The sequence below is a fragment of the Eptesicus fuscus genome, chromosome 7, assembly GCF_027574615.1.
Source record: "Eptesicus fuscus isolate TK198812 chromosome 7, DD_ASM_mEF_20220401, whole genome shotgun sequence".
NCBI lineage: Eukaryota > Metazoa > Chordata > Mammalia > Chiroptera > Vespertilionidae > Eptesicus > Eptesicus fuscus.
This window is the reverse complement of record NC_072479.1, coordinates 15,623,286-15,648,683: the sequence shown is the minus strand read 5'-3', so window position 1 is coordinate 15,648,683 and position 25,398 is coordinate 15,623,286. Positions and strand designations below refer to the sequence as shown.

The 25,398-nt window shown below is 39.7% G+C and overlaps 1 protein-coding gene across 1 annotated transcript in view; it reads left to right on the top strand.

The window, feature by feature from the left end:
• ERC1 (ELKS/RAB6-interacting/CAST family member 1) overlaps positions 1 to 25,398 on the top strand; it is a 534,404-nt gene that overhangs the window by 250,389 nt on the left and 258,617 nt on the right. The window contains exon 14 of the mRNA XM_054718763.1: positions 17,051 to 17,182. Coding sequence (XP_054574738.1) covers positions 17,051 to 17,182 — 132 coding nt within the window. The remainder of the gene's footprint in view (positions 1 to 17,050; positions 17,183 to 25,398) is intronic.

Below are 25,398 nucleotides of genomic sequence, written 5' to 3'. Positions count from 1 at the left end.
CTAGTATATATGGAATTTTTGTACTAGGTGCTTTGTAAAAGTTATTTTTATATAGCATCATTTTATGTGTGTTTCCATTTCTTTAATGAAATATATCTGCTTTTGTTTTAACTTTGATCTTTAAAATTGAGGTTGTATTAGAGTTCTCCTGCAACTGGGGTAGATATTTGAGGGACATTAAAGAGAAGAGAGAAGAAAATATTTTAATTCAAATAATTTCTTAAAACAAAAATGTACTTGATATGTAACCAAATTCTATCTCTGGGTACAGCTAGCTTTCTTTTCTTAAAAGTGACTGCATCAGTGCATGTGGCTTCAAACCCCCCTCCCCCAACACACTAAACATCTAATTGAATTCTGACAAGTTGAATGATTTTAATGAAATCTTCTGCATGTGTATGTATACTTGGGGGATGGGGAAGAGGGGGAAGAATAAGCAGTGGGGTTGAGGGTAATAAAAACATTACTGTCTCTTTACATTAAGGATAATGGATAGCAGTTAAAATTAATTTATTTTAGAATATGTTCAAGTCTCTCTGGTAAGTGGTGTTTACTCCAAAGGAAGCAACTCTTAAAATGAACCCAAATAAATGACCTCCATAACCATGGCTGAGTCCGAGTTGGGAAAGGGATGAGTGAATGTGGGAAGCTATAATCTTGGATAATCGATGGAATTCTACAGTGACCTTTCCACTGATGAAAAGGGAAAAGCTTAATAAGATCTGACATTATCAAGTGATTTTTTTTATGATACTGTATTATTGAGCCTTTTTCTTTTAATTTTGAGGGAGATGTTTAAAGAGAACAAAATATTAATTTTTTATTTGCTGTTTTTCCTTTTGCCTTTGCATTCCTTATTGAATGTTTGATTTGAAAGAAAGGCAGTGGAGACTAGAAGCTGCAATGGTATGTGGCTTAATGTTCCCAGAGCTGATGTCAAGAAGTAAACTTCAGAGGAGTGTATTAGGCGAGTAATATTATGGGATTTGCTAAGGGGTCCAGTCTTCTTGTTCATTTGCCTGAGTTAAGTCATAGTTACAGCTGTCACAGCTTTTGCCTTAATCTCATGAATATAGATATTTTATTTAAGGATATGAGGAATTCTTTGGCAGCTTCCCAGTTTCTTTCTCTCTTGCCCTCTGCCATTCCCCCAGAACTAGTCACACAAACCTGTTTTGATCTCTACTTTGTGAATGAAGTGGTCTCATTTGACCCAGTTAATAAGTATAGTTGGCATTAATAAGTAGGTTTCCGTACCTGAGTCAGCGATAGGAAAACTGGTCTATGGTAGCTTTGATGAGTACAAACTTAATTTATAGCAGTTGAAGTAAAAATTTTAAGGTATTGCTTTTAAATGATTTTAATTAATGATTAAGATTACTGAGCTATTTATAATGGTAGAGCATGTTTCTTTGCGGTCTCCAGATACCTTTGTTTCTGTGACACACAGTACGTATCTAAATTTGGGATTGCCTGAACTGGTTAAACAGAGTGAGCTGTCCAAGTTAAGCAGGTGAATGAAATTGAAGTCTTTTTCTCTACTTAGTCTTTCCCCCCAGCCTGCCAATTTAATACTTTGCTTTGAAGTAATGAGTGCTAGAACATTGATTAACTCCAAACAGAATAAATAATTCTTCTCTTTGTAATTTTGAATTAGACTCATTTTTTGGCTAAATTTTTTACTCCCCCCCCCCCTTCACCTTAAGTGTAGAATAAATTACAATGAAAATTAATGAGGAAACAGGAATCTAAAGAGAGTCTTTACTCATTTGGGCCGATAAGGTTATGAATATTTTATTCTCATATTTTCTTAAAAAATGGGTTGATTCCCAAAAGAAAGGAACTTCACTAAAATGTTCAGACTAAACTTATTAATATACTTCTATAGCTTTATACTATAAACTTGTATAGCTTTCTAAATATTTGCCAAATAATTTTTTAGTTGAACTTTGAATGATTGGCCTATCATTGAGCATACCTAGTACTGAGCTATTCATGAATTAAATTTAATGTAATTTTTACTATAATTACAAGAAAACATCTCTTAATAGAACTCAAACCAATTGCAAATATTATTCTGAATAATTCCTGAGAGAATGCATATTTTGATGAATTCATATTCAGTGATGTGCTGATACATATCTCAATTTTGCTAAGTCTCCTTAATATTTGCCTTTTACATTTTAAGTATGTTTGTGTTCCATCAAAATATGGTGTTATGAAAAATAGATAGAGGCGAAGAAGCATCGAACAGACTGTCAAACTACAGTGAGAGCGTTGGGGGGTAAGAGATCAACCAAAGGACTTGTATGCATGTATATAAGCACAACCAAAAAACACAAGACACTGGGGCGGGGGGTGAGGGCAAGTGCTGGGGGATAGGGGAGGATAGGAGGAGGTCAATGGGGGAAAAAAAGGGAGACATAAGTACTACTATTTGTAGTACCTTAAACAATAAAATAAATAAAATATATATATATGTGTGTATGTATATATATACACACATATATATACAGTATATATATATACTATATACATACACATATACAGTATAAATATACTGTATATATCTATCTATATACTGTATGTATATATACATATAGTGTTGTGCCCTAGCTGGTTTGGCTCAGTGGATACAGCATCAACCTGGGGACTGAAGGGTCCCGGGTTTGATTCTGGTCAAGGGCACATGACCGGTTTGATGGCTCAGTCCCCCGTAGGAGGCGTGCAGGAGGCAGCTGATCAATTATTCTCTCTCATCATTGATGTTTCTCTCTTCTCTCTCTCTCTCTCTCCCTTCTTCTCTGAAATGAATAATATATATGTGTGTGTGTGTGTGTGTGTGTGTGTGTGTGTGTGTGTATGTGTGTGTGTGTATGTATCATTGGGTTCCATTTTAGTATAATCTCATAACAGCTGGGTCTTTGAGGTAAAGGCTTGTTATCCTAACAGATATTTTTTTCTCAGAAGCAGTTTTGATAATCACAGTTTACTTTGATAATCCAGTTTCCTTGTACTGGAGCTACACACTTGAGTACTATGCTAACCAACTTCTAAGATGGCCCCAAATCGTTCTTATTTTCTGGTATTCATTCCCTTGTTAGTCCTCTCCCACATGTGTCAGAATTAGTCTGGGTGAACAGTAGAAATGTCAGAAGTGATGGTGTGTGACTTTTGAAGCTAGACCATAAAAGATGTTGACGCTTCTGCCTTGCTCTTTTGGATCACTTGCTCTGAGGAAAGCCAGATGACCTGTCACAATGATACTCAAGCAGCCCTGTAGAAAGGAAGAGAAAGGCCCCTTGCCAAAAGCTATTACCAACTTGCCAACCATGTAAGTGGAAGCAGAGGACTGAATTCTGGCTGACATCTTGACTCTAACCCCAGTAGAGACCCTGGAACCAGAACTGTTTGGCTAAGCTGCTTTTGAGTTTCTGACTCATAGAAACTGAGATAAAAAATGTTCACTGTTGTTTTAAGCTGCTAAGTTTTAAGGTAACTTGTTATATAACAATAAACAACTAATACAGGCACTTTAATATCCTAAGTATTAAAGTGATTTGCCAAATACTTGAATTTTTTTCACTTTAAATTCACAATTCAGTTTTTTTCTGTTGGTAGAAGAGTAAGTGCTTTTGAATTTATTTTATTGTTATCACCGCAGTAATTTTCACTGCTGAGGATTGTTAGAGCTTTTGGCAAAGTTTTCCATATGAATTCTCACCTAGGTAACTGATATTTATGTGCTAATAGATTATGAGCTAAGAAAAGTTATGAAACATGATGTGTTATAGAGACTTTTATGGATATATCTCATATGTAAAAAATATTCTTGCTCTAGCAGTATTGTCCAATAGAAATGTTAGCACATAGATAACTTTGAATTCTTTAGTAGCTTCATAAAAAAACTAAAAGAAAACTGATGACATTAATAATTAATAATGTTTTTAAATCTAATATGTCCAAAATGTTACCATTTCAACACATAATTAATGTGAAACTTATTAATGAAATATTTTACTTTTTTGTTGTTGGGGCTAAGTCTCCAGAATTTAGTGTATATTTACAGTACATCTCAATTTGGACTAGCCACATTTTAAATACTCAGTAGCCACATGTGGCTAGTGGCTATCCTGTTCAATAGCACAAATAATGAATTTAGCTAAAGTTTAAATGACTTCATTCCAAGCTAGCAGCAAATCAATCCTATCTAATAAAAGGTTAATATGCAAATTGACCGTACCTCCGCTACACCAACAAGCCACGCCCACCAGCCAATCAGGAGTGGGTATGCAAATTAACCCAACCAAGATGGCTGCGGCCATGGAGTGAGCAGGAGGCTTGGGTATCCCTGGCAATGGAGGAAGCCAAACTTCCTGCACACCCTGGTCGGCCCAGGCCTCCGCTGAAGGCTACAAAGTTTCAATTATAGAAGATAAATATATCCCAACAAAAATGGCTACGGCCATGGAGTGAACAGGAGCCTTGGGTTTCCCCAGCGATGGAGGAAGCCAAGTTCCTGGCTTACCCTGGCCTCCACTGAATGCCTCAGAGTTTCAATTATAGAAGATAAATAAATCCCAGATACCAGGGTCTCCACTTGGGTCACCGGGGGGTGTGGCCGACCTGCAAACCACCACAGGCCTCTCGCCGAGGCCATCCCATGCCCCAAGGGAACCCTCACCCTGATCCAGGACACCCTTCAGGGCAAACCAGTCGGCCCCCACCCGTGCACCAGGCCTCTATCCTATCTAATAAAAGAGTAATATGCAAATTGACCATCTCTCCAAAACACAAGATGGCTGGCCCCATGTGGACACAAGATGGCCGTCACAAGATGGCCAGCAGGGAAGGGCAGTTGGGAGGGATCAGGCCTGCAAGGGAGGGCAGTTGGGGGCGATCAAGCCTGCAGGGGAGGGCAGTTAAGGGTGACCAGGCCTGTAGAGGAGGGAAGTTGGGGGCAACCGGTCCTGCAGAGAATGGCAGTTGGGAGGGACCTAGGCCTGCAGGGGAGAGCAGTTGGGGGTGACCAGGGCTACAAGGGAGGGAAGTTAGGGGTGACAAGGCCTGAAGGGGAGGGCAGTTAGGCATCAATCAGGCTGTCAGGGGAGTGGTTAGGGGGTGATCAGGTTGGCAGGCAGAAGCGGTTAGGGGCAATCACGAAGGCAGGCAGGCGAGCAGTTGGGAGCCAGCAGTCCTGGATTGTGAGAGGGATGTCTGACTGCCCATTTAGGATGATCCTACTGGGATTGGGCCTAAACGGGCAGTAGGACATCCCTTGAGGGGTCCCAGATTGGATTGGTTGCAGGCTGGGCTGAGGGACATACACCCCCCCCCCCCGATGCATGAGTTTTGTGCACCGGGCCTCTAGTAATGCATATAAAATACAGGAATGGTTTCTCACACTTAAGTGTAACATGCCATATCTTAGTTTTAATCTGTATCTACATTTGGCTCCAATAAGTCATCCTTCTATTTGCTGAATGCCTCAGAACCTTCAAACCTAAGGAATATTCTATGGATAGAAGGGATTTGGGATATCAGAGGTTCTATGTAGATTTGTTTAAGATCACAGGCTCATAATGGCATGACTACCTCATGTTTTAATTTGAAGACTGCTGAATGTGGACTTTTTGAAAGAGAAAGTATAGTTTAGACTGTGAAGCACATGCTCAGGGCCCTGAGCTGTACGTGGTATAGAAGCACTTCCCAGGGGTTTTAGCAAAGACCCTTTACTTCCTTGAGCCTGTGCCTGAGAGCAGAAGTAAACCAAATCTGTTGTATTTCACAGTTTCTGAAGTCCAATATTTTACCAACTGACGTTTTGTTGGCTCACACATATTCAAAGAAGCTATGATAACTGTCACTTCTACTCAGAGTTCAGGAATGGAACAGATTAGAGATTTTTCATTATTTTTTTCAGAGCTTAAAATACTTTATTTTTAATTTTTTTATTGTCTAAAGTATTACATACGTCTCCTTTTTCCCCGATTAGCACCCCCACCCCCAGCCATTCCTACCCCAGGCAAGCCCCCACCGCCCCGTGTCTGTGTCCATTGGTTATGCTAATATGCTTGCATACAAGTCCTTTGGTTGCTCACTAACCCCCCATCACCACCAGTTGTCTCTAGATCGATCTATACTTGTTCATCAAATTATCTTGGTCATTAGATTTCATATATGAGTGAGATCATGTGATATTTATCTTTTTCCGACTGGCTTATTTCGCTTAGCATAATGCTCTCCAGTTCCATCCATGTTGTTCCAAATGGTAAAAGTTCCTTCTTTTTTATAATGGCATAGTATTCCCTTGTGTAGATGTACCACAGTTTTTTAATCCATTCATCTGCTGATGGGCACTTAGGCTGTTTCCAAATCTTAGCTATTGTAAATTGTGCTGCTATGAACATAGGGGTGCATATATCCTTTCTGATTGGTGTTTTCTGGTTTCTTGGGATATAGTCCTAGAAGTGGGATTACAGGGTCAAATGGCAGTTCCATTTTTAACTTTTTGAGGAAACTCCATACTGTCTTCCACAGTGGCTGCACCAGTCAGCATTCCCACCAGCAGTGCACGAGGGTTCCTTTTTCTTCACATCCTCGCCAGCACTTGTCATTTGTTGATTTGTTGATGATAGCCATTCTGACAGGTGTGAGATGGTACCTCATTGTCGTTTTGATTTGCATCTCTCGGATGATTAGTGACTTTGAGCATGTTTTCATATGTCTCTTGGCCTTCTGTATGTCCTCTTTCAAAAAGTGTCTACTTAGATCCTTTGCCCATTATTTTATTGAATCGTTTATCTTCCTTTTGTTAAGTTGTATGAGTTTCTCTGTAAATTTTGGAGATTAAACCCTTATCTGAAATAGCATTGGCAAATATGTTCTCTCATGCAGTGGGCTTTCTTGTTGATGGTTTTTTTTGTTTTTGTTTTTTTGCTGTTAAGAAGCTTTCTATTTTGATGTAGTCCCATTTGTTTATTTTCTCCTTAGTCTCCATTGCCCTAGGAGCTGTGTCTGTAAAGATAATGCTACGACATATGTCTGCTATTTTGCTGCTTATGGAGTCTTGTAGGATTTTTATGGTTTCCCGTCTTACATTCAAGTCCTTTAGCCATTTTGAGTTTATTTTTGTGTATGGTGTAAGTTGGTGATCTAGTTTCATTTTTTTGCATGTATCTGTCCAAATTTCCCAGCAACATTTATTAAAGAGACTGTTTTGTCTCCATTGTATGCTCTTGCCTCCTTTGTCAAATTTAATTGAGCATAATGGCTTGGGTCAATTTCTGGGTTCTCTTGTTCTGTTCCATTGGTCTCTATGTCTGTTCTTGTGCCAGTACCAGCCAGTTTTAAGAACTGTGGCTTGGTAATATAGCTTGATATCTGGTAATGTGATCCCTCCAACTTTGTTCTTCTTTCTCAGGATTGCTGTGGCTATTTGGGGTCTTTTTTATTTCTGATGAATTTTTGTAGAGTTTGTTCTAGATCTTTGAAATATGCCATTGCTATTTTAATGGGGATTGCATTGAATCTGTAGATTGCTTTGGGTAGTATGGACATTTTAATGATTTGAGTCTACCAATCCGTGAACATGGTATGTTCTTCCATTTGTTTATGTCTTTCTCTATCTCTTTTTTCAATGTCCTGAAGTTTTCTGAGTATAGGTCTTTTACGTCCTTAGTTAAGTTTATTCCTAGGTATCTTAATTTTTTTGGTGCAATGGTAAATGGAATTATTTATTTGGTTTCTCTTTCTGTGAGTTCATTATTGGTGTATAAAAACTCCATAGATTTCTGGGTGTTAATTTTGTATCCTCCTACATTGCCAAATTCATTTATTACGTCTAATAGTTTTTTTATGGAGTCTTCGGCGTTTTCTATGTATAGTATCATGTCATCTGCGAATAAAGACAGTTTTGCTTCTTCTTTTCCAATTTGGATGCCTTTTATTTCTTCTTCTTGTCTGATCGCTATGGCTAGCACTTCCAGTACTATATTGAACAGGAGTGGTGAAAGTGGGCATCCCAGTCTTGTTCCTGTTCTTAGGAGAAATGATTTTAGTTTTTGCCCATTGAGTATGATGTTGGCTGTGGGTTTGTCATATATGGCTTTTATTATGTTGAGGTATGATCCCTTTATTCCCACGTTGCTGAGAGTTTTTATCAAGAAAGGGTGTTCGGTTTTGTCAAATGCTTTTTCTGCATTAATTGATATGATTATGTGATTTTTGTCTCTCAGTTTGTTTATGTGATGTATGAAATTTATTGATTTGCGGATATTGTACTGTCCTTGCATCCCCGGAATAAATCCCACTTGGTCATAGTGTATGATCTTTCTAATGTATTGCTAAATCTGATTTGCTAGAATTTTGTTGAGGATTTTGGCATCTATGTTCATTAAGGATATTGGCCTGTAGTTCTCTTTTTTTTGTGTGGTGTCTTTATCTGGTTTTGGGATTAGGGTAATTCTGGCTTCATAGAAAGAGTGTGGAATTGTGCCTTCCTCTTGAATTTTTTGGAATAGTCTGAGGAGGATGGTTTTAGTTCTTCTTTGAATGCTTGGTAGAACTCCCCTGTAAAGCTGTCCAGACCAGGGCTTTTGTTTGCTGGAAGATTTTTGATCACTGCTTCAATTTCTTTAGTAGTTATTGGCCTGTTCTGGTTTATTTATTCTTTTTGATTGAGTTTTGGGAGCTTGTGTTTTTCTAAGAATATGTCCATTTCATGTAGGTTGTACATTTTGTCTGAATAGAGTTGTTCATAGTATTTTTTCATAATGGTTTGTATTTCTGTGGGATCGGTTGTTACTTCATCTCTTTCATTTCTGATTTTGTTTATTTGGGTCCTCTCTCTTTGCTTCTTGGTGAGCCTGGCTAGAGGTTCATCAATCTTGTTTATCCTTTCAAAGAACCAGCTCTTGGTTTTGTTGATCTTTTGTATTGTTTTCTTTCGTCTCTGTATCATTTATCTCCACTCTGATCTTTATTATTTCCTTCCTTCTGCTTACGCTGGGCTCTTCTTGTTGCTCTCTTTCTAACTTTTTGAGCTGTAGGGTTAGATAATTTATTACCATTTTTTCTTGTTGTTGTTTTTTTTAGATAGGCCTGTAGAGCTATGAACTTCCCTCTCAGGACTGCTTTCACTGTGTCCCATAGATTTGGATTGTTGTGTTTTCATTGTCATTTGTTGCCATGATGCTTTTTATTTCTTCTTTGATCTCTTTGGTAACCCAGTCATTGTTTAGTAACATGCTATTTAGCCTCCAGGTGTTTTATTTTTATTTTTTATTGTAGTTGATTTATAGTTTTATGCCATTGTGATTTGAGAAGATGCTTGATATGATTTCTATCTTATTGAATTTGAAGAGACTTTGCCTGTGTCCCAATATGTGGTCTATCTTTCAAAAAGACTCATGTGCACTTGAGAATAATGTATATTCTGTGGCTTTGGGGTGAAATGTTCTGTAGATGTCAATTAATTTCATCTGATCTCATGAGTCATTTAGGATGGATGTTTCTTAGCTGATTTTTTGTTTAGAGGATTTGTCCAGTGGTGTTAGTGGGTATTAAAGTCCCCTATTATGATCGTGTTGCTGTCAATCTCTCCCTTGATATCCTCCAGAAGTTTTTTTTATGTATTTGGGTGCTCCTTTATTGGGTGCATATATGTTTACCAGAGTTATATCTTCTTGTTTAATTGCTCCCTTTAGCATTATGAAGTGTCCTTCCTTATCTCTTGTTATGGCCTTCACTTTGAGGTCTAATTTTTTAGATATAAATATTGCTACCCCAGCCTTTTTTTTTCATTTCCATTCGCCTGAAAAACCTTTTCCATCCCTTCACCATCAGTCTGTGTAAGTCCTTTGTTCTGTGGTGGGTTTCCTGTAGACAGCAGATATATGGGTCATATTTTCTTATCCTGTCAGCTACCCTATGTCTTTTGATTGGGGCATTTTACCCATTTACATTGAAAGTTATTGATAGGTACTTGTTTTTTTGCCATTTTTATTCTTTATGCCTATGTTCCTTCTTCCCTTCATATTTCTTCTTTTTACAGCAGACCTTTTAGCATTTCTTGCATTTCTGGTTTGGTGGTAATAAACTCCCTTAATCCTTTTTTGTCTGTGAAGCTCCTGATTTCACCCTCAATTTTGATTGATAGCCTTGACAGAATTCTTGGATTCATACCCTTCCTTTGCATGACTTTGTATATTTCATTCCATTCCCTTCTGGCCTGATGTGTTTCTGTTGAGAAATCCATTGCTTGTCTGATGGGGGATCCTTTGTAGGTAACTTTCTGTCTCTCTCTGGCAGCCTTTAAGATTCTTACTTTGTCGTTGATGTTTGCTAGTTCAATTATAATGTGTCTTTGTGTTGGTCTTTTAGGGTTCATCTTGTATGGGACTCTGTGAGCTTCTTGGACTTGTATGAGTTTTTTCTTCCCTATATCAGGGAAGTTTTCTGTCATTAATTCTTCAAGCAGGTTTTCTATGCCTTGCTCAGTTTCCTCTCCTACTGTCACCCCTATTATGTGGATGTTCTTTTGTTTTATGATGTCCCAAAGTTCCCTTAGGCTCTCCTCCTGTTTTTTAAGTTTTTTTCCTAGGTGGTGCTCTGCTTGGGTATTTTTTCCTACCTTGTTTTCTAGCTCACTAATTCAGTCCTCTGCTTCTTCTAGTCTACTGTTGATGCTTTCTATTGAGTTCTTTATTGCAGTGATGTCATTTTTCATTTCTTCTTTGTCCTTTTTCATTTCCCTTTGGTTCTTACACATGTTGTTGAATTTGTCTTCCATCCTTTTCAGCAACCTTGTGACCATTGCTCTGAATTCTTTCTCTGACATATTGCTTGCCTCCATTTTGTTTACTTCCTTTTCTGGTGATTCCTCCTTTTCTTTCATATGCAGGCCGTGTCTTTGTCTCCCCATGATTGCTCCTCTCTGGATGTCTGGTTATGTAGCTCTCTCTGTCCTGCGTTGACTTAAAGGCACAAAATACAACACAACAAGACACAGTGCACAGGGCACCAAACACAAATGTATTCACGATCATAATAACCCCAAGTAAAGGTGACCACCAGAGAAAAGATACGGGATGGAAATGAGTGCAGAAATGATATTGAGAAAAGGAAAAAATGTAAGAGAGAAAAGAAAGAGAAGAAAAAAGAAGAGGGGAAAATATATGTATATGAGGAGAAAATTCCAATGAAATATCAACTAATCCAAAAAAATGCAAACAACATACACCCATAGATGAATGCAAACTACAAACAACAACTAATCCAAAATGTGTAAACTACAAACCCCCAACAACAAACACCCAGATAAATCTGAGGAAGCAGAGTTTGTTTCCAGAAGGTAAGGTTAAGGAATTGAATGAATGGGGAAATAGCCACAATTTAGTATAGAAGAGGTAGAAAGAGGATGAGTGTATAAGAAGAAAAGTAAAAAACTAAATACAAAAAAAGAAAATAATATATATATATTAAAGTATATATACACAAGAAAATTAATATATGTATATAACTTTCCCCCGTCTTTAGTCTGTCTATCTATGTATTCATTTACTATTGGAAAAGGAGAATGGAGAGTAGATAGGCCTGAGTTTGTGATTGGAATTAGTTAAGCTATTAGTAGAGGAAGAGAACCAGAGAGGAGAGGAAAAATAGAAGTAAAAAAAAGAAAAAAGAAAAGAAAAAGGAAAAACAACAAAAACAAATAAGCAATAAAAACCAAACTAATCAACAATCAAACAACACCAAGACAGATAGAAAGAAAAAGGGGGCGGGGGGGGGGGAAGGGGAAGAAGAAGAAAATTGGATTGTGTATGGACCTGGAGCATGGGAGCAGAAATTAGATATATGAGTAAGATCAATTTTTAACAGGGAGTAAAGAGAAAGTATAGAGAAAAGCTAAAGCAGGAACAGGGTATGAGAAACAGGACAAAAGGGGAAAGTGAGGAAGAGAGTGTTGGTATAAAGGAAAAATTGAGATAGAGTAAAATAATGCTAAAGGAAAAATGAAAATAGAATGTAGAACACTAATCCCAAAATACAATAAAATAAAGAAAAAATAAAATAAAACTTTAAAAAAGATAAAATAATAGTAGTAATAAGAATTAAAAATAAAAATATAATAAAAAAGATAAAATAAAGTGAGAAAAAAATTTAGTTTCTCTAGTAAAAGATAAAAAATAAAAATGTGAAGTAGTGATGGTCGTTCACTTCCTCTACTGTTCTGCTTGGCAGTCTGTTTCCTGTCAGGTAGACAGCACAGTATTGGAGTTCTCTGCATTCCACCACTCCTCTGTGTCATAAGCCACAACCCTGTTTTCAAGCAGTCGGGAGCTCTTTGTTTCTCAGCCTGAGTTTAGTTGTATTTACACAAGAGTCAATTTCTGATACAACCCCTGGGTGGCAGTGTTTCAGTATTGATATCTGGTGCTAAAAGGCCCCTCCCCTCCCCAGTGTTTAGCTTGCTTTCCCTGCTTTGCTCAATACTGGGTTGGAGGATAGACTGCCCTAGAGCTGGTTTTCTGCTCGTCTCTCCCCACTCTGAACCCCAGGTTCTACAAAAACAGCTTTCCCCTGTAGTCTCAGTGAGTTTTTTTAATTAGAAGATCCTATGTACTGGAATTAGCAATCAATAGCAAGGATTTAAAAAGAAAAAGAAGAAGAAGAAGAAAAGCCACAGGATGCGTGCAGACTTGCATCTTTTCCCCCCTGGCACTCTGCAGCTGGTATACTGATAGAACTTCAGGTTGCCTTTCTGGGCCCAGCCCTGTTATGGGTCAATTTCTGTAGTCCCCTTCTGCCAGCAGCCCTGTGGACCCCATTCCGCATTGGAGAGCTACACTGACCCCAACAGCCGCGGATTTTGTGGAGCTAGCCTTCCTCTGAGACTTTAGTGCCCACTGTGTGCGTTTCGCGCACGTTTCTCCAGCCTGGATCCCAGATCTCACCTTTCCCTAGGCGATATCTGACCTTTCTGTCCATGGATTGCCTCTTTACCAGCTGTTTTTAATTCGCCAGTTCCAGGTGGATGTAACTGATTTAGCTCTTCCTTCTATCTGCTCCGTGAGAAGGTGCAGGGCTCCTTCGCATATTCACGCCGCTTTGTCTCCTCCTGGATAGACTTTCTAGGTGCCCGCGGTCGGTCGGAGAGGCTAGAGTCTTGGTGTTCCTGGGTTTGCAGCTGAGGCAGCTTTTCCCTGGGGGTTGTGGTTGTAGGGTCCTGGGAGGTATCTGAGGTCTCCCCGGTTGAAGGTAAGGCTGGGCTTCAGATCACCACCATGCTCCCCTTCAAGATGGTGCAGTCTCTGCGGCAGAGCCGGCAGCTCCAGGAGAGATTTCAGAAGCAGTAGAGGCTGCTCCGCCAGGGGAGCCCTGTCCGGCAGTCCCCACCAGTTCCGTAGAGATTTTTCTTTTCCTTCAAACCAAAATACACCATTAAGTATAGTGTAGATGAACAGTTTCGTCACTAGAAATTTATGTCAAGCTCTATCACCAAAATCTACTCACTATTTTTGTAGGTATGCTAAAAAAAAAAAAAAAAAAAAAAAAAAGTGGGCGCAGGAGGGACTGTTTGCACAGAAATGGAGATGGGACAGTTTTGAAAGCTCTTAGCATGGTGCTGTGTTTCAGACATCTGCTGTTGGGATACTTAAACTTTAGGTATCTTTAGGATCTTCAGAGTAAGAGCAGAACTTACTGCAATATATTGTCCATTTATCTATCTATCTATCTATCTATCTATCTATCTATCTATCTATCTATGTACTTTTGAACATATGCCCCTTGGAAACATAGTATTAATTAATTTATTAATTAACTAATTTATTTAAAATCTTTATTATTGAAAGTATTATATATGTCCCCTCTTTTCTCCCTTTGATCCCTTATAGCCCGCACCCATACCCTACTCCAGGCCTCTACCACCTATTGTCTGTGTCCATGGGTTATGCATATCCTATCTGATTAAGATGGAATATGCAAATTGACCATCACTCCACGTCCAAGATGGCGGCAGCCAGGCCGGGATGCTTGCGTCTTCGCCATGGCAACGATGCAGGCGTTCTGCCCTGCCTTGGCCGCTCCAGGCCTCTGGGCAGCACGTGCAGGCGCAGAGCAGCCGGGGCGCCTGTTATAGGGGCGGTGGCGGTGGGTGGAGGGAGCTACAGGTGGGCAGTAGGGCCAGAGCGAAGGCGGAAGGCGGCGGCCAGAGCGAAGGCCTGGGTCCTGTGTGTCAGAGGGAAGCTGGTGCCAGCAGCCAGGGGAAGGAAGGCCTATTCTTGCATGAATCTTCGTGCATCGGGCCTCTAGTATATGTACAAGTTCTTTGGTTGATCTCTTTCCACCCACCCACCCCCGTCTTCCCTCTGAGATTTGACATGCTTCTGTGTCTCTGGATCTATTTTGTTCAACAGTTTATTTTGTTCTTTAGATTCCCTACATATGAGTGAGATCATGTGATATTGACTGGCTTATTTCACTTAGCATAATACTCTCCAGGTCCCTCCATACTGTGTCAAAAAGCAAGAGATCCTTCTTTTTTACAGGTGCATAGTATTTTATGGTATAAATCTACCACAGTGTTTTCATCCACTCATCTACTGATGGGCACTTGGGCTGTTTCTGGATCTTACCTATTGTAAATTATGCTGCTATGAACATAGGAGTGCATACATTCTTTCAGATTGGTGTTTTGGGTCTCTTAGGACATACTTCTAGACATGGGATCACTGGGTCCAACTATTTTTTTTATTACTTTTTCTTTTTCGTTCTATGATTGAGTGATTTTTTTTCTACCCTGTGTTCTAATTCACTAATCTGATCCTTGGCTTCCCCTAACCTGCTATGTATTCCTTCCACTGTGTTCTTTATTAGTGCTATGTCATTCTTCATAGTTACTATATCTTTTTTCATGTTATTGAGCATCTTTGCCATCATTATTCTGAATTCTTTGTCTCAAATTTCTTATCTCTATTTCATTTAGCTCTTCTTCTGGAGAATTTTCTTGTTTTTTTTTTTGTTTGGGGCTTGCTTTTTTGTCTCCCCATTTTGGCTGCCTGTTTGAATTTGTGTCTGTATACTAGGTAGATCTGCTACGCCTCCCAATTTCTAGTGCAGGTCAGTGTCAGATGCTGTTTCTTACTGGCCTTGAGTACTCTGTTTGGAGCTATCAGCATTCCACAGAGTGTGACTTCCTCTGCTGGAACTGGGTGCCTTTGGAAAAGATGAAGATGTGCACTGAAGTTTGCTTTTCCTAGTCCCGGGCCATGAATTAGATCAGGCAAAGACTCAAAGCCTCCAGAGACCTGCCTCTGCCAGCAGTCTGTTTGTATTCAGTGTTGATTATCCTCTCAACCACACTGTGGGGTGAGAGGTTTTCCAACAGGGTCAGGCAATTGCTTCTGCCTGCAGGCTGATTGTTATTCTCAGTCTCTTAATGGGCCTCAGAAACTGCACAGGGTGGGCAAGGGGTTTTCTAGTAGGGTGGGGCAACTGCCTTTCCTCTAAAAACTGCCTGGATAGCAAAGGTCTATCTGAGAAAGATGTCCTCCACAGTGTGAAGGAATGACTCAGCACAGGAAACCAGGGTGTGTGTCTTTCAAGGTCTAACCCCAGAGTCCCCAACCCTGGCTTCTGCTCACCCAACTCCAGTCCTCTCTGCCCTCGCTCTGCTGGAGCCCAAGGTGATCGGTTGCACATGAAATTTTGTGTGAAAGTCCTTTTAGAGGGTGCCTGCATTTCTAGCCATCTCTCCCTGGCAGACAGCAACCCTGCTGCTTTTCACAGCCAGATGTTATGTGGGTACCTTTCTCAGTTCTGGTTCTCTGGGCTTTGGAGCCCAGCTTGGGGTTTAGATCCCAGAGTTCTCAGTGGGAACCCCCCCATAGTTGAGATATCCCTCCAGAACTTCAGCTGGTGTCTGTGGGAGCCCAGCCAGCCCTTTTGCACCTCCGCACTTTCTGCCAGTCTTTATGTAGTCTCCACTTTCCTTCCTTGGTTTTCAGGTTCTCTCCAGGTAGTCTTCAGTTAATTATTCAGGATGGTTTTTCTGTAGTTTAGTTGTAATTTCAGTTTGGTCCTGGAAGCATGCCACTGTAGCTTGCACTTACTCCATCACCATTTTGGAATCCCAGCACTTTATTCTTATTAATATTCTGCTTCTATAGGAATATAAAGAGGAAATGCTTATAATAACCTCATGAATTAAGTTTTTCATTCTACTTTTGAAAACTACTAATTTATTCTTATTCTAAGATCTTCTATCTTACATGATCTTTTAAAGTCCTGTAAGATTTTGCTTGTCTTTTTGATTAAAATTCATAGTTACTTCCCCAAAATTTACTTTTTAAACTTGTTTAGATTATTAATGCAGTGGGTTTTGGTTGGCTAACTAAATTACTCATTCTTAGCCAGACCAGTCATTTATATTAGGGTGTGGTTTTACTTCCAATTTTTTCATATAAAATTAAGAGAAAACGTGGCTTTCTTTAGTTAATCAGGAAAAACTCTTTTTTCATTTCTCTTTTTTAAATTAGTTTGCTAAATAATTGATATATGAAGAATATAATCTGTAAGATCATGCTGTTTATTTAACTTTTTCATCTAGGCTTAACTTTTCAGGGAAAGAGAACATTTGACATTGAGTCTTATTACTTCGGCTTCATCAGAGCAGACATTAGGTCAGTTTAGAGAGTAGTTCAAAAATAGCTTTGTGCATCTAAATAATTAAGCTTTTGCTACCCATGCTGCCTAGCGCAACAATTTTATTCACTCTGGATAGCAAGTCCATCCAGATGGAGATCAAGTCCATCACATGTTCCTCTTGCTTAATAACTTGACCCTTTGCTCTTAATAATATACTTATTCAACCTCCTTTACTTCTTTCTTCTCTTGTTTTATTTTTTCCTCTCTGATGATATCTTTTTTACCTGGATTTACTTCTGAAGGGAAGAACATTTAATAAACAAATAGCCCTTGTTGATAAATAGGCTCTCCTTGTGTTAACTAATTAGTCTACTTCACCGAGTCTTCCATCGTTTTCCAGGACAATCTCCGTAAGAAGGATGACAGAATTGAAGAGCTGGAAGAAGCACTAAGAGAGAGTGTACAGATAACTGCAGAGCGAGAAATGGTGCTAGCACAAGAGGAATCAGCCAGGACCAATGCTGAAAAACAGGTCTGCGATTTTATACAGTTACTGGCAATGCAGCTGGTTAAACAAAAGGTAAAACCCAAACAGTGTAGTCTAGGGAAACTACACATAATGTATGTTTATATGGTTTCAAAAACACTCATCAAGTGTAAGTACTTAGACTTAAATAAGAATTGAAATATAGCTCTATAAGAATTGACTCGTGTTAATGCAGAGGTCACTGCATTAATAATTAGGGACTGATTTCAGATACACTTATGTAGTATATGCTCATATAGCTGATAAGATGAAATGGAACGTGTCTCTTTGTTACAAGACCGGCACAATCCTGCTTTTAAATTGAATGGAAAAACACAAACATTTCTGAGTTAAAGATGTTAATTTTAAATAGCAAATAATTTATTTTATACCTTGGCTTGTTCAAGAGGGCAATTAAAGCTATAACAAGTTAAGATTAATAACAAGTATGAAAGACAGAGATATTGTGACGCTTAAAGAGTCCCAGATCAGTGTTCTGTTGAGGTGACTTGTTAAATGTTCTGTTGCTGACATATATATATATATATATATCATATGTAATTTTCTAGATCCTTTTTAGATCCTCACCCTTGCTTTTAACTTTTTATTGGGAAGAATAACTAAAGAGGGAGATGTGAATGGAAGAAATAGTTTTAACCAGTGAAGACTCTAATCTCAAGTCCCATTATGAGAGTGTGATTGGAGGTTTTGAACCTGCCTCACACAGACACTCATGACATTTTATTTTTCAGTGATTATTTCTTTTCCATTTCTTTTTTGGAGAAATATAAATATTAAACAGGTAAAAAGTTCAAGTGAGAGGGTAACATGAATTGGGGGGGAACCTCTTGGATCAGACTACCAATGCTCTTGTGAGTTAAGTTAGTTGCATAGCAAGGAAGAAGGGTACAATTCAAAGCAGACTTAGTTTCTTTAGTGTGAAGTATAGAAATAAAGACAGATTGAAATTAGCAAAGCTGAGGGAAAATTGATCTTTTCACAGTATGTCCTTTAGTGCCTTAGTCCTCTTTCTATTTGAATTATTTCCTGATGTACAGTTGAATAGAGTTTGGGTAGTGGAATGTTTCAGAGATGGGGTGGTGATAACCATTGTTTCAGAATGATAATGGATATTCTTTCAACTTGATCTTACCTTTTTTACACACTTTCCTTTATTTTCAAAATGTCACCTTTTTTTTTTTTCTCCTGTAAAGATTTCTTCCTGCTTTGGAAATCATTAGTTAGTTACAAACCTTACATATCAGAGATCGTGTAGAAGTTTTGGCCATTAATAATAGAACATGTCATTATAGCCTATAGACTACTGTTATGTGTTCTTTTTAAAGCTATTGTTGTGTAAACTGGTTATAATTTTTTAGATCAATTTTTTAAATTTATATAAAACTTGAGCAGAAAATAGAGAGTTGCTAGATATTCCCTTCTTCATCTCAGTTTTCCCTATCATTAACATCTTACATTGGTGTGGTAAATTTGTTAAATTGATGAGCCAGTATTAATACATAATTAACTAGTCCATAGTTTATATTTTGGTTCACTCTTTGAATTGTACAGTTCTATGGGCTTTACCAAATGTGTAATGTCATGTATCCACAATTACAGTGTCATACAGAATAGTTTCACTGGCCTAAAAATCACCTGTGCTCCACCTAATCACTCCTCCCCCATTTTCCCAGTCTCTGATCTTTCTCCTGTCTCTACAGTTTTGCCTCTTCCACAGCATCATATAGTTGGAATCATACAGTATGTAGGCTTTTCAGACTAGCTTTTTTCATTTACCCTCTTCATTTAAGGTTCTTCCATGTCTTTTTGTGGCCTGAAAACTCACTTAGTTTTATCTCTGAATTACATTCCGTTACATGGATGTGCCACAATTTGCTTGTTCCTTTACCTATTGAAGAATGTCTTGATTGTTTCCAATTTTGGGCAATTATGAATAAAGCTTTTATAAACACTTATATCCTTTATGTATGGGTATAAATTTTCAAGTCATTTAGGTAAATACCTGGGAGTCTGGTTGCTGGATTGTATGGGAAGACTACACTTAACTTTGCAAGAAACTGTGACACTATTTCCCAAAGTGACTGTATATAATTTGCTTTTAATTGCATGCTTTTTTTTTTCTCTTCTGTTTATCTTTTTTGCACCATTCTGCTTCTCACTGCCTATCTGAAGCTGTTGAGTGAAATATTGCATGAGACCAGTCATTTGGGCTTTAAGTGGTTTAAGGTATGAAGAAACTGCTTTTATATTTGTACTTCTGGGGTTGTGTAAACTTCATTCATTGTTGCCTCCTGCTCTCATCTTTTCTTATTTTATCTTTCTTTGTTTTCTAACTCCACTGTTTATTAATTGTATACATCAAGTATTCATTTGAAATATCTTAAATGAGTGAAGCTTTTTCTGGTTAGGGACATTACTCTTATTATCTTTCTTAGGTCCAGAATTTATCTGTCTCTTGACTAAATTTAGCCTCTGAGAAGAAATGACTACCTCTGATAGGAGGAGGATGTTTGCATCTCTTGATTTCTCAAAGTGCAAAGTAAAATTGTTTGGGAGCCATAGCTCATTAAAATAAAGTACATAGCCTTTTAAAGTTTGAGCAGGGAAAAACTCTCAAAGGAAAATGTCTTTTGATGCCTTTCTTAAATTCTTTACAGGATCTCCTTACAGTATTTTTGTCCCAAATACATGCTGCTCTATATTGAGCCATGCCCCATATTTGGAGAAGTTGTCTAACAATTCAGTGAAGGAAGATGTCTTCTAAACTGTGTTGTCAAAGCCTATATAATGAAGTGGTAATATGCAAATTAACCCTCACACCCTCACAAGATGGCTGCCTATGACCGGGCCAGCACGGGGGTTAGTGAGGGACGACCAAACAACTGAACAAGCAGACTGTGTGGAGCGACCAGGCTGGCAGGGGGCTTAGTGAGGGACAACCAAACGACTGAACAGCAGGCTGTGTGGGGCGACCAGGCTGGCTGGGGGTGTGTGTGTGAGGGGCAACCAGGCCAGCAGGGGGGCCAGTTGGAAGCGACTAGGCTAGCAGGGGGGGCAGTTGGGGGCGACTAGGCCGGCAGGGGGGGCAGTAAGAGGTGACCAGGCTGGCAACGGGCATGCAGTTGAGGGTGACTAGTTGGATTTGTTTTGTTCCAAAAGAATGTTTTTGAATGTTTTGAAAAAAGTTACATCCTCTCAGTATAATTAACATTTGCACATGAGTTCTGATTTTTATTTTAAAGGCTGATTTTTAATAGTGATACTCATTTTCTTCAAATTGCCATTTTAACATTATTTGGCTTATGTATATTTAGTGTAAATTCTTGACCTACAAAATCATAAGGTTTTACCAATGATTTGCTAGATGGTTAGATTAAGTAGAGGCCCAGTGCACGAAATTCGTGCACTGTGGTGGGGGGGGGGTTGTCTCTCAGCCCAGCCTGCACCCTCTCCAATCTGGGGCCCCTCGGGGCATGTCCGACTGCCTGTTTAGGCCCAATCCCACAGGCAGTCGGACATGCCTCTCACAATCTGGAACTGCTGGCTCCTAACCGCTCACCTGCCTGATTGCCCCTAACCGCTTCTGCCTGTCAGCCTGATCACCCCCTAACCGCTCCCCTGCCGGCCTGATTGATGCCTAACTGCTCCCCTGCAGGCCCGATCACCCCCAACTGCCTCCCCTGCCAACCTGATCGCCCCCAACTGCCCTCCCCTGCTGGCCTATTCGCCCCCAACTGCCCTCCCCTGCTGGCCATCTTGTGGCAGCCATTTTGTGATGACGTGGGGGCAGCCATCTTGTGGTGGCCATCTTGTGACAATATGGGGGGCCATCTTGTGGCGACCATCTTGTGATGACATGGAGGTGGCCATCTTGTGATGACACGAGGGCCAGACACCACCTAGGCTTTTATTAGTATAGATTAGCATTTTTATGGGTCACCACAAAATGGTACTTCTAGTGAAACTGTGTTATACAGGCTGCAGGACATCTTGAACCAGCTTGGTTTTTACTCTAAATTTCACTGTAGTCCCAGCTTCTTCCTTTAACATGTAAGTCTTTTCCTTCCCTGCCATCCAGGCAAGAAGATGGAAGAGGTAGGGATGGCCTTCATTGTCAGTAGTTCTTTATTCTTGATGTCAAAATGGGCAGCACAGTCATCTAAATTTGATCCAACATCTCTATATCTTACAGTTAAATAGCTAAAAGAAGTAAAATACGAAGGCAGTGCTTGTGGAATGTACAGTGCATGTTGGTGACACACACCTCATTATGATTCACCTGCTTGTTTCTCCTATTGGGTTGTTTGTTCCTTTAGAAGGCAGTGGATGTTTCTCCTGTGTTTCTGTTTTCATTTTCAACTTGGTCAAATTTCACAATCATAGCCATATCCGGTTTGTCAGACATGGTTGCATAGGAAACAGAGCTAGACACAGGAGCAAGTGGAGTTCAGTTTGTGCAGTGGCTGCTGCCGAGTGTCCCATTTATTTTTATTCTTAAAGATTTATTAAGACAATAGTATGGTGAAAGCCTCAGGGGTCAGGTGCAGGGTGAAGGGGATCAATGTGTGTGTGTGTGGGGGAGGGGGGGGGGGGGCGGGCAATGGGACATCTGTAATACTTTCAACAATAAAGATAAATTTAAAAAAGAATAAAAATCTCGCCGAAACCGGTTTGGCTCAGTGGATAGAGCGTCGGCCTGCGGACTCAAGGGTCCCAGGTTCGATTCTGGTCAAGGGCATGTACCTTGGTTGCGGGCACATCCCCAGTAGTGGGTGTGCAAGAGGCAGCTGATCGATGTTTCTCTCTCATGGATGTTTCTAACTCTCTATCCCTCTCTCTTCCTCTCTGTAAAAAAAAAAAAAAGAATAAAATATATTTAAAAAAAAAAAGAATAAAAATCTCTATTGTCTATTGGCTGCAAAACTACCTAGTCACTTACACAGTATTTATCACCATGATACCAAGTACTTTTCAAATAGAACAAAACCACTGAAGCAGCACTTGGAGCTGGGTACCTATAGAAGGTGATGTGCAATAATAGAATTATAGTTTCACTCCCCAGTCTTCCCCATTGCCTACTTACTTTTGTTTGTTTGTTTTTTATTGATTTCAGAGAGATAGAAACATCAGTGATGAGAGAGTATCATTGATAGGCTGCCTCCTGCAAACCCCACACTGGGGACCGAGCTGCAGCTGGGCATGTGCCATGACCAGGAATTGAACTGTGACCTCCTGGTTCATAGGTCGATGCTCAACTGCTGAGCCATGCTGGCTGGGCTCTTTCCCTCATTTTTAAAAAAATATATATTTTATTAATTTTTTACAGAGAGGAAGGGAGAGGAATAGAGAGTTAGAAACATCGATGAGAGAGAAACATCGATCAGCTGCCTCCTGCACACTCCCCACTGGGGATGTGCCCGCAACCAAGGTACATGCCCTTAACCGGAATCAAACCTGGGACCCTTCAGTCCGCACGCCAACACTCTATCCACTGAGCCAAACCGGTTAGGGCTTTCCCTCATTTTTAAATCAAATAGCAGTAATGTGTAAAATAAAATAATGATACTTTTACTTATGCAACCTTTTCTATAAGTGTTTATTGAATGCCTTGCTGAACTAAGCATTGGAAATAAAAATGTAATAGAGATACAACCTCTGCCTCAGAAAGTTCAGAGTTCATTGGGAGAAACTGAAAAATGAAACTATAATTATGGTTCAGTTTGATAAGTATCAGGGTAGTCAGCTTTAAGGATAGAAGGGAAGGGCAAGCATGTAATCCAGACTGGAGAGGTCCATAGAAGGCTTTCTGGAGGAGATGGCTAGTGCATGAGGTGAGCCTTAAAAGAAAGAGTTAGACAAAGAAGAGGTGAAAGATATTCATTGTATTACATGCAGATAAAGGGACCAGCATAGGTAAAAGCTAGAAGCATCCAGGGAGCTTTAAATAGCAATTAGTAGCTAAAGTTCAGGGTAGATATGCATGGCACGAACTGTGGGAGGAGGAAAGAAGGAACGAAGAGGGGAGTGCATGCGATCAGATTATGCTGAAGCATGTTTAATCTTATCTTATACAGTAAATCCTCACTTAACCTCATTGATAGGTTCTGTGACTTTAAGAGAAATTATGTATAACAAAAATAAATTTACAGTAGGCTAATTGATATAAACAAGAGTTAAGACTAGTATGTGGTTTGAGGCATATAATTCTGAAAGAGTATCAAAAAATTGAGTTATATTGTCTTCCATTCCTATCCTATCTAATAAAAGGGAAACATGCAAATTGACCGTACCTCCGCTATGTCCACAAGCCACGTCCACAAGCCAATCAGGAGCGAGTATGCAAATTAACCCAACAAATATGGCGGCGGCCACGGAGCTGGAGCAAGCAGGAGGCTTGGGTTTCCCCCGGCGATGGAGGAAGCCAAGCTTCCTACCCACCCTGGCCAGCCCTATTCTACACTCAAGGCTACAAAGTTTCAATTATAGAAGATAAATAAATCCCAGATACCAGGGCCTCTGCTTGGGTTGCCGGGGGCATGGCCAGCCTGCAAACCACCACAGGCCCCTCGCCCAGGCTGCCCCACGCCCTAAGGGAACCCCCACCCTGATCCCGGACACCCTTCAGGGCAAACCAGCCGGCCCCGACCTGTGCACCAGGCCTCTATCCTATCTAATAAAAGAGTAATATGCAAATTGACCATCATTCCAACACACAAGATGGCTGCCCCCATGTGGTCAAAAATGGCTGCCCTCATGTGGACACAAGATGGCAGCCACAAGATGGCCAGCAGGGGAGGGCAGTTGGGAGGAACCAGGCCTGCAAGGGAGGGCAGTTGGGGGCGATCAAGCCTGCAGGGGAGGGCAGTTGGGGGGTACCCAGGCCTGCAGGGGAGAGCAGTTGTGGGGGACCAGGCCTGCAGGGGAGGGCAGTTGGGAGGGACCAGGCCTGCAGGGGAGGGCAGTTAGGCATGACCAGGCCTGCAGGGGAGGGCAGTAAGGGGTGGCCAGGCCTGCAGGGGAGGGCAGTTAGGGGCAATCAGGCTGGCAGGGAAGCAGTTAGGCATCAATCAGGCTGGCAGGGGAGTGGTTAGGGGGTGATCAGGCTGGCAAACAGAAGCGGTTAGGGGCAATCAGGAAGGCAGGCAGGTGAGCAGTTGGGAGCCAGCAGTCCTGGATTGTGAGAGGGATCCCAGATTGGAGAGGGTGCAGGCTGGGCTGAGGGACACTCCTCCCCCTCCCCCCCGCCCGTGCATGAATTTCGTGCACCGGGCCTCTAGTTTATTTATATAACGATTTGTTAGTGCTTACACCTATGAAAATGACACATACCATAGAATTGAGACTGAATCCTGGGTCTTTCTAGCAATAAATTATATTCATGAAGTGATAGCTAAACTAATAAAAATAAAAGTTTCATCAATCTCATTAAGATAAATATACTTAATTATAAGATACATTTAATAAAATTTTACTCTTCATGTTTATTATTCTCAAAATATCAAATACTTACATTTGTTTTGACTATTTATGTTTCTAGTCATTGTAATGATAATTCAATCCAAAGAAGTTTTTTTTTCCCAAAGGAATTTTTTAACAGAGTTATGACCACAGGAAATTTTATAAATATTAAATTTACATACATATTTTTGTTGCAGAAAAGTACATGGTGATCCATATAAATAGTCTAGCATAAAATAAATTTCATTCGTATAAAATTTTAAGGAAAAGTGAGATGGAAACAAGGTAAAAAAGAAAAAGGAAAATGTAAAACTTATCATTAAAGAACAGTTTGTTCTTATAATTTTTAAATATATAATAATGGATATCAAGTCACCATAGTATTTATATTTCATTGCATACTTTCTTTAAAAGAGTGATATTTAAAAAATAATAATTTTAAAAATACCTATGAAATTGCATTCTTTGCAGTTCTTTAAACTTATCATGTAAACATATTAGACATCAAGTTAAAATAATAGTTATGTTAATTCTTTTAGGAGATATGCAAAGAAAATTGTGTAAAGACTCCTGGTCTAGGAAGAGGTTGGGCAGATTAGGAAATTGCTGAGTAAATTCCTTAGTAGTAATGGACATGGAGAATAGTGGATGGTTTTAGAATGTCTTTTGGAAATAAAGCTAAAAAGATTTGGTGAGCTGTATGTATAGGTAAGGATAAAATGATCCCCTGATTTCTGGCTGGA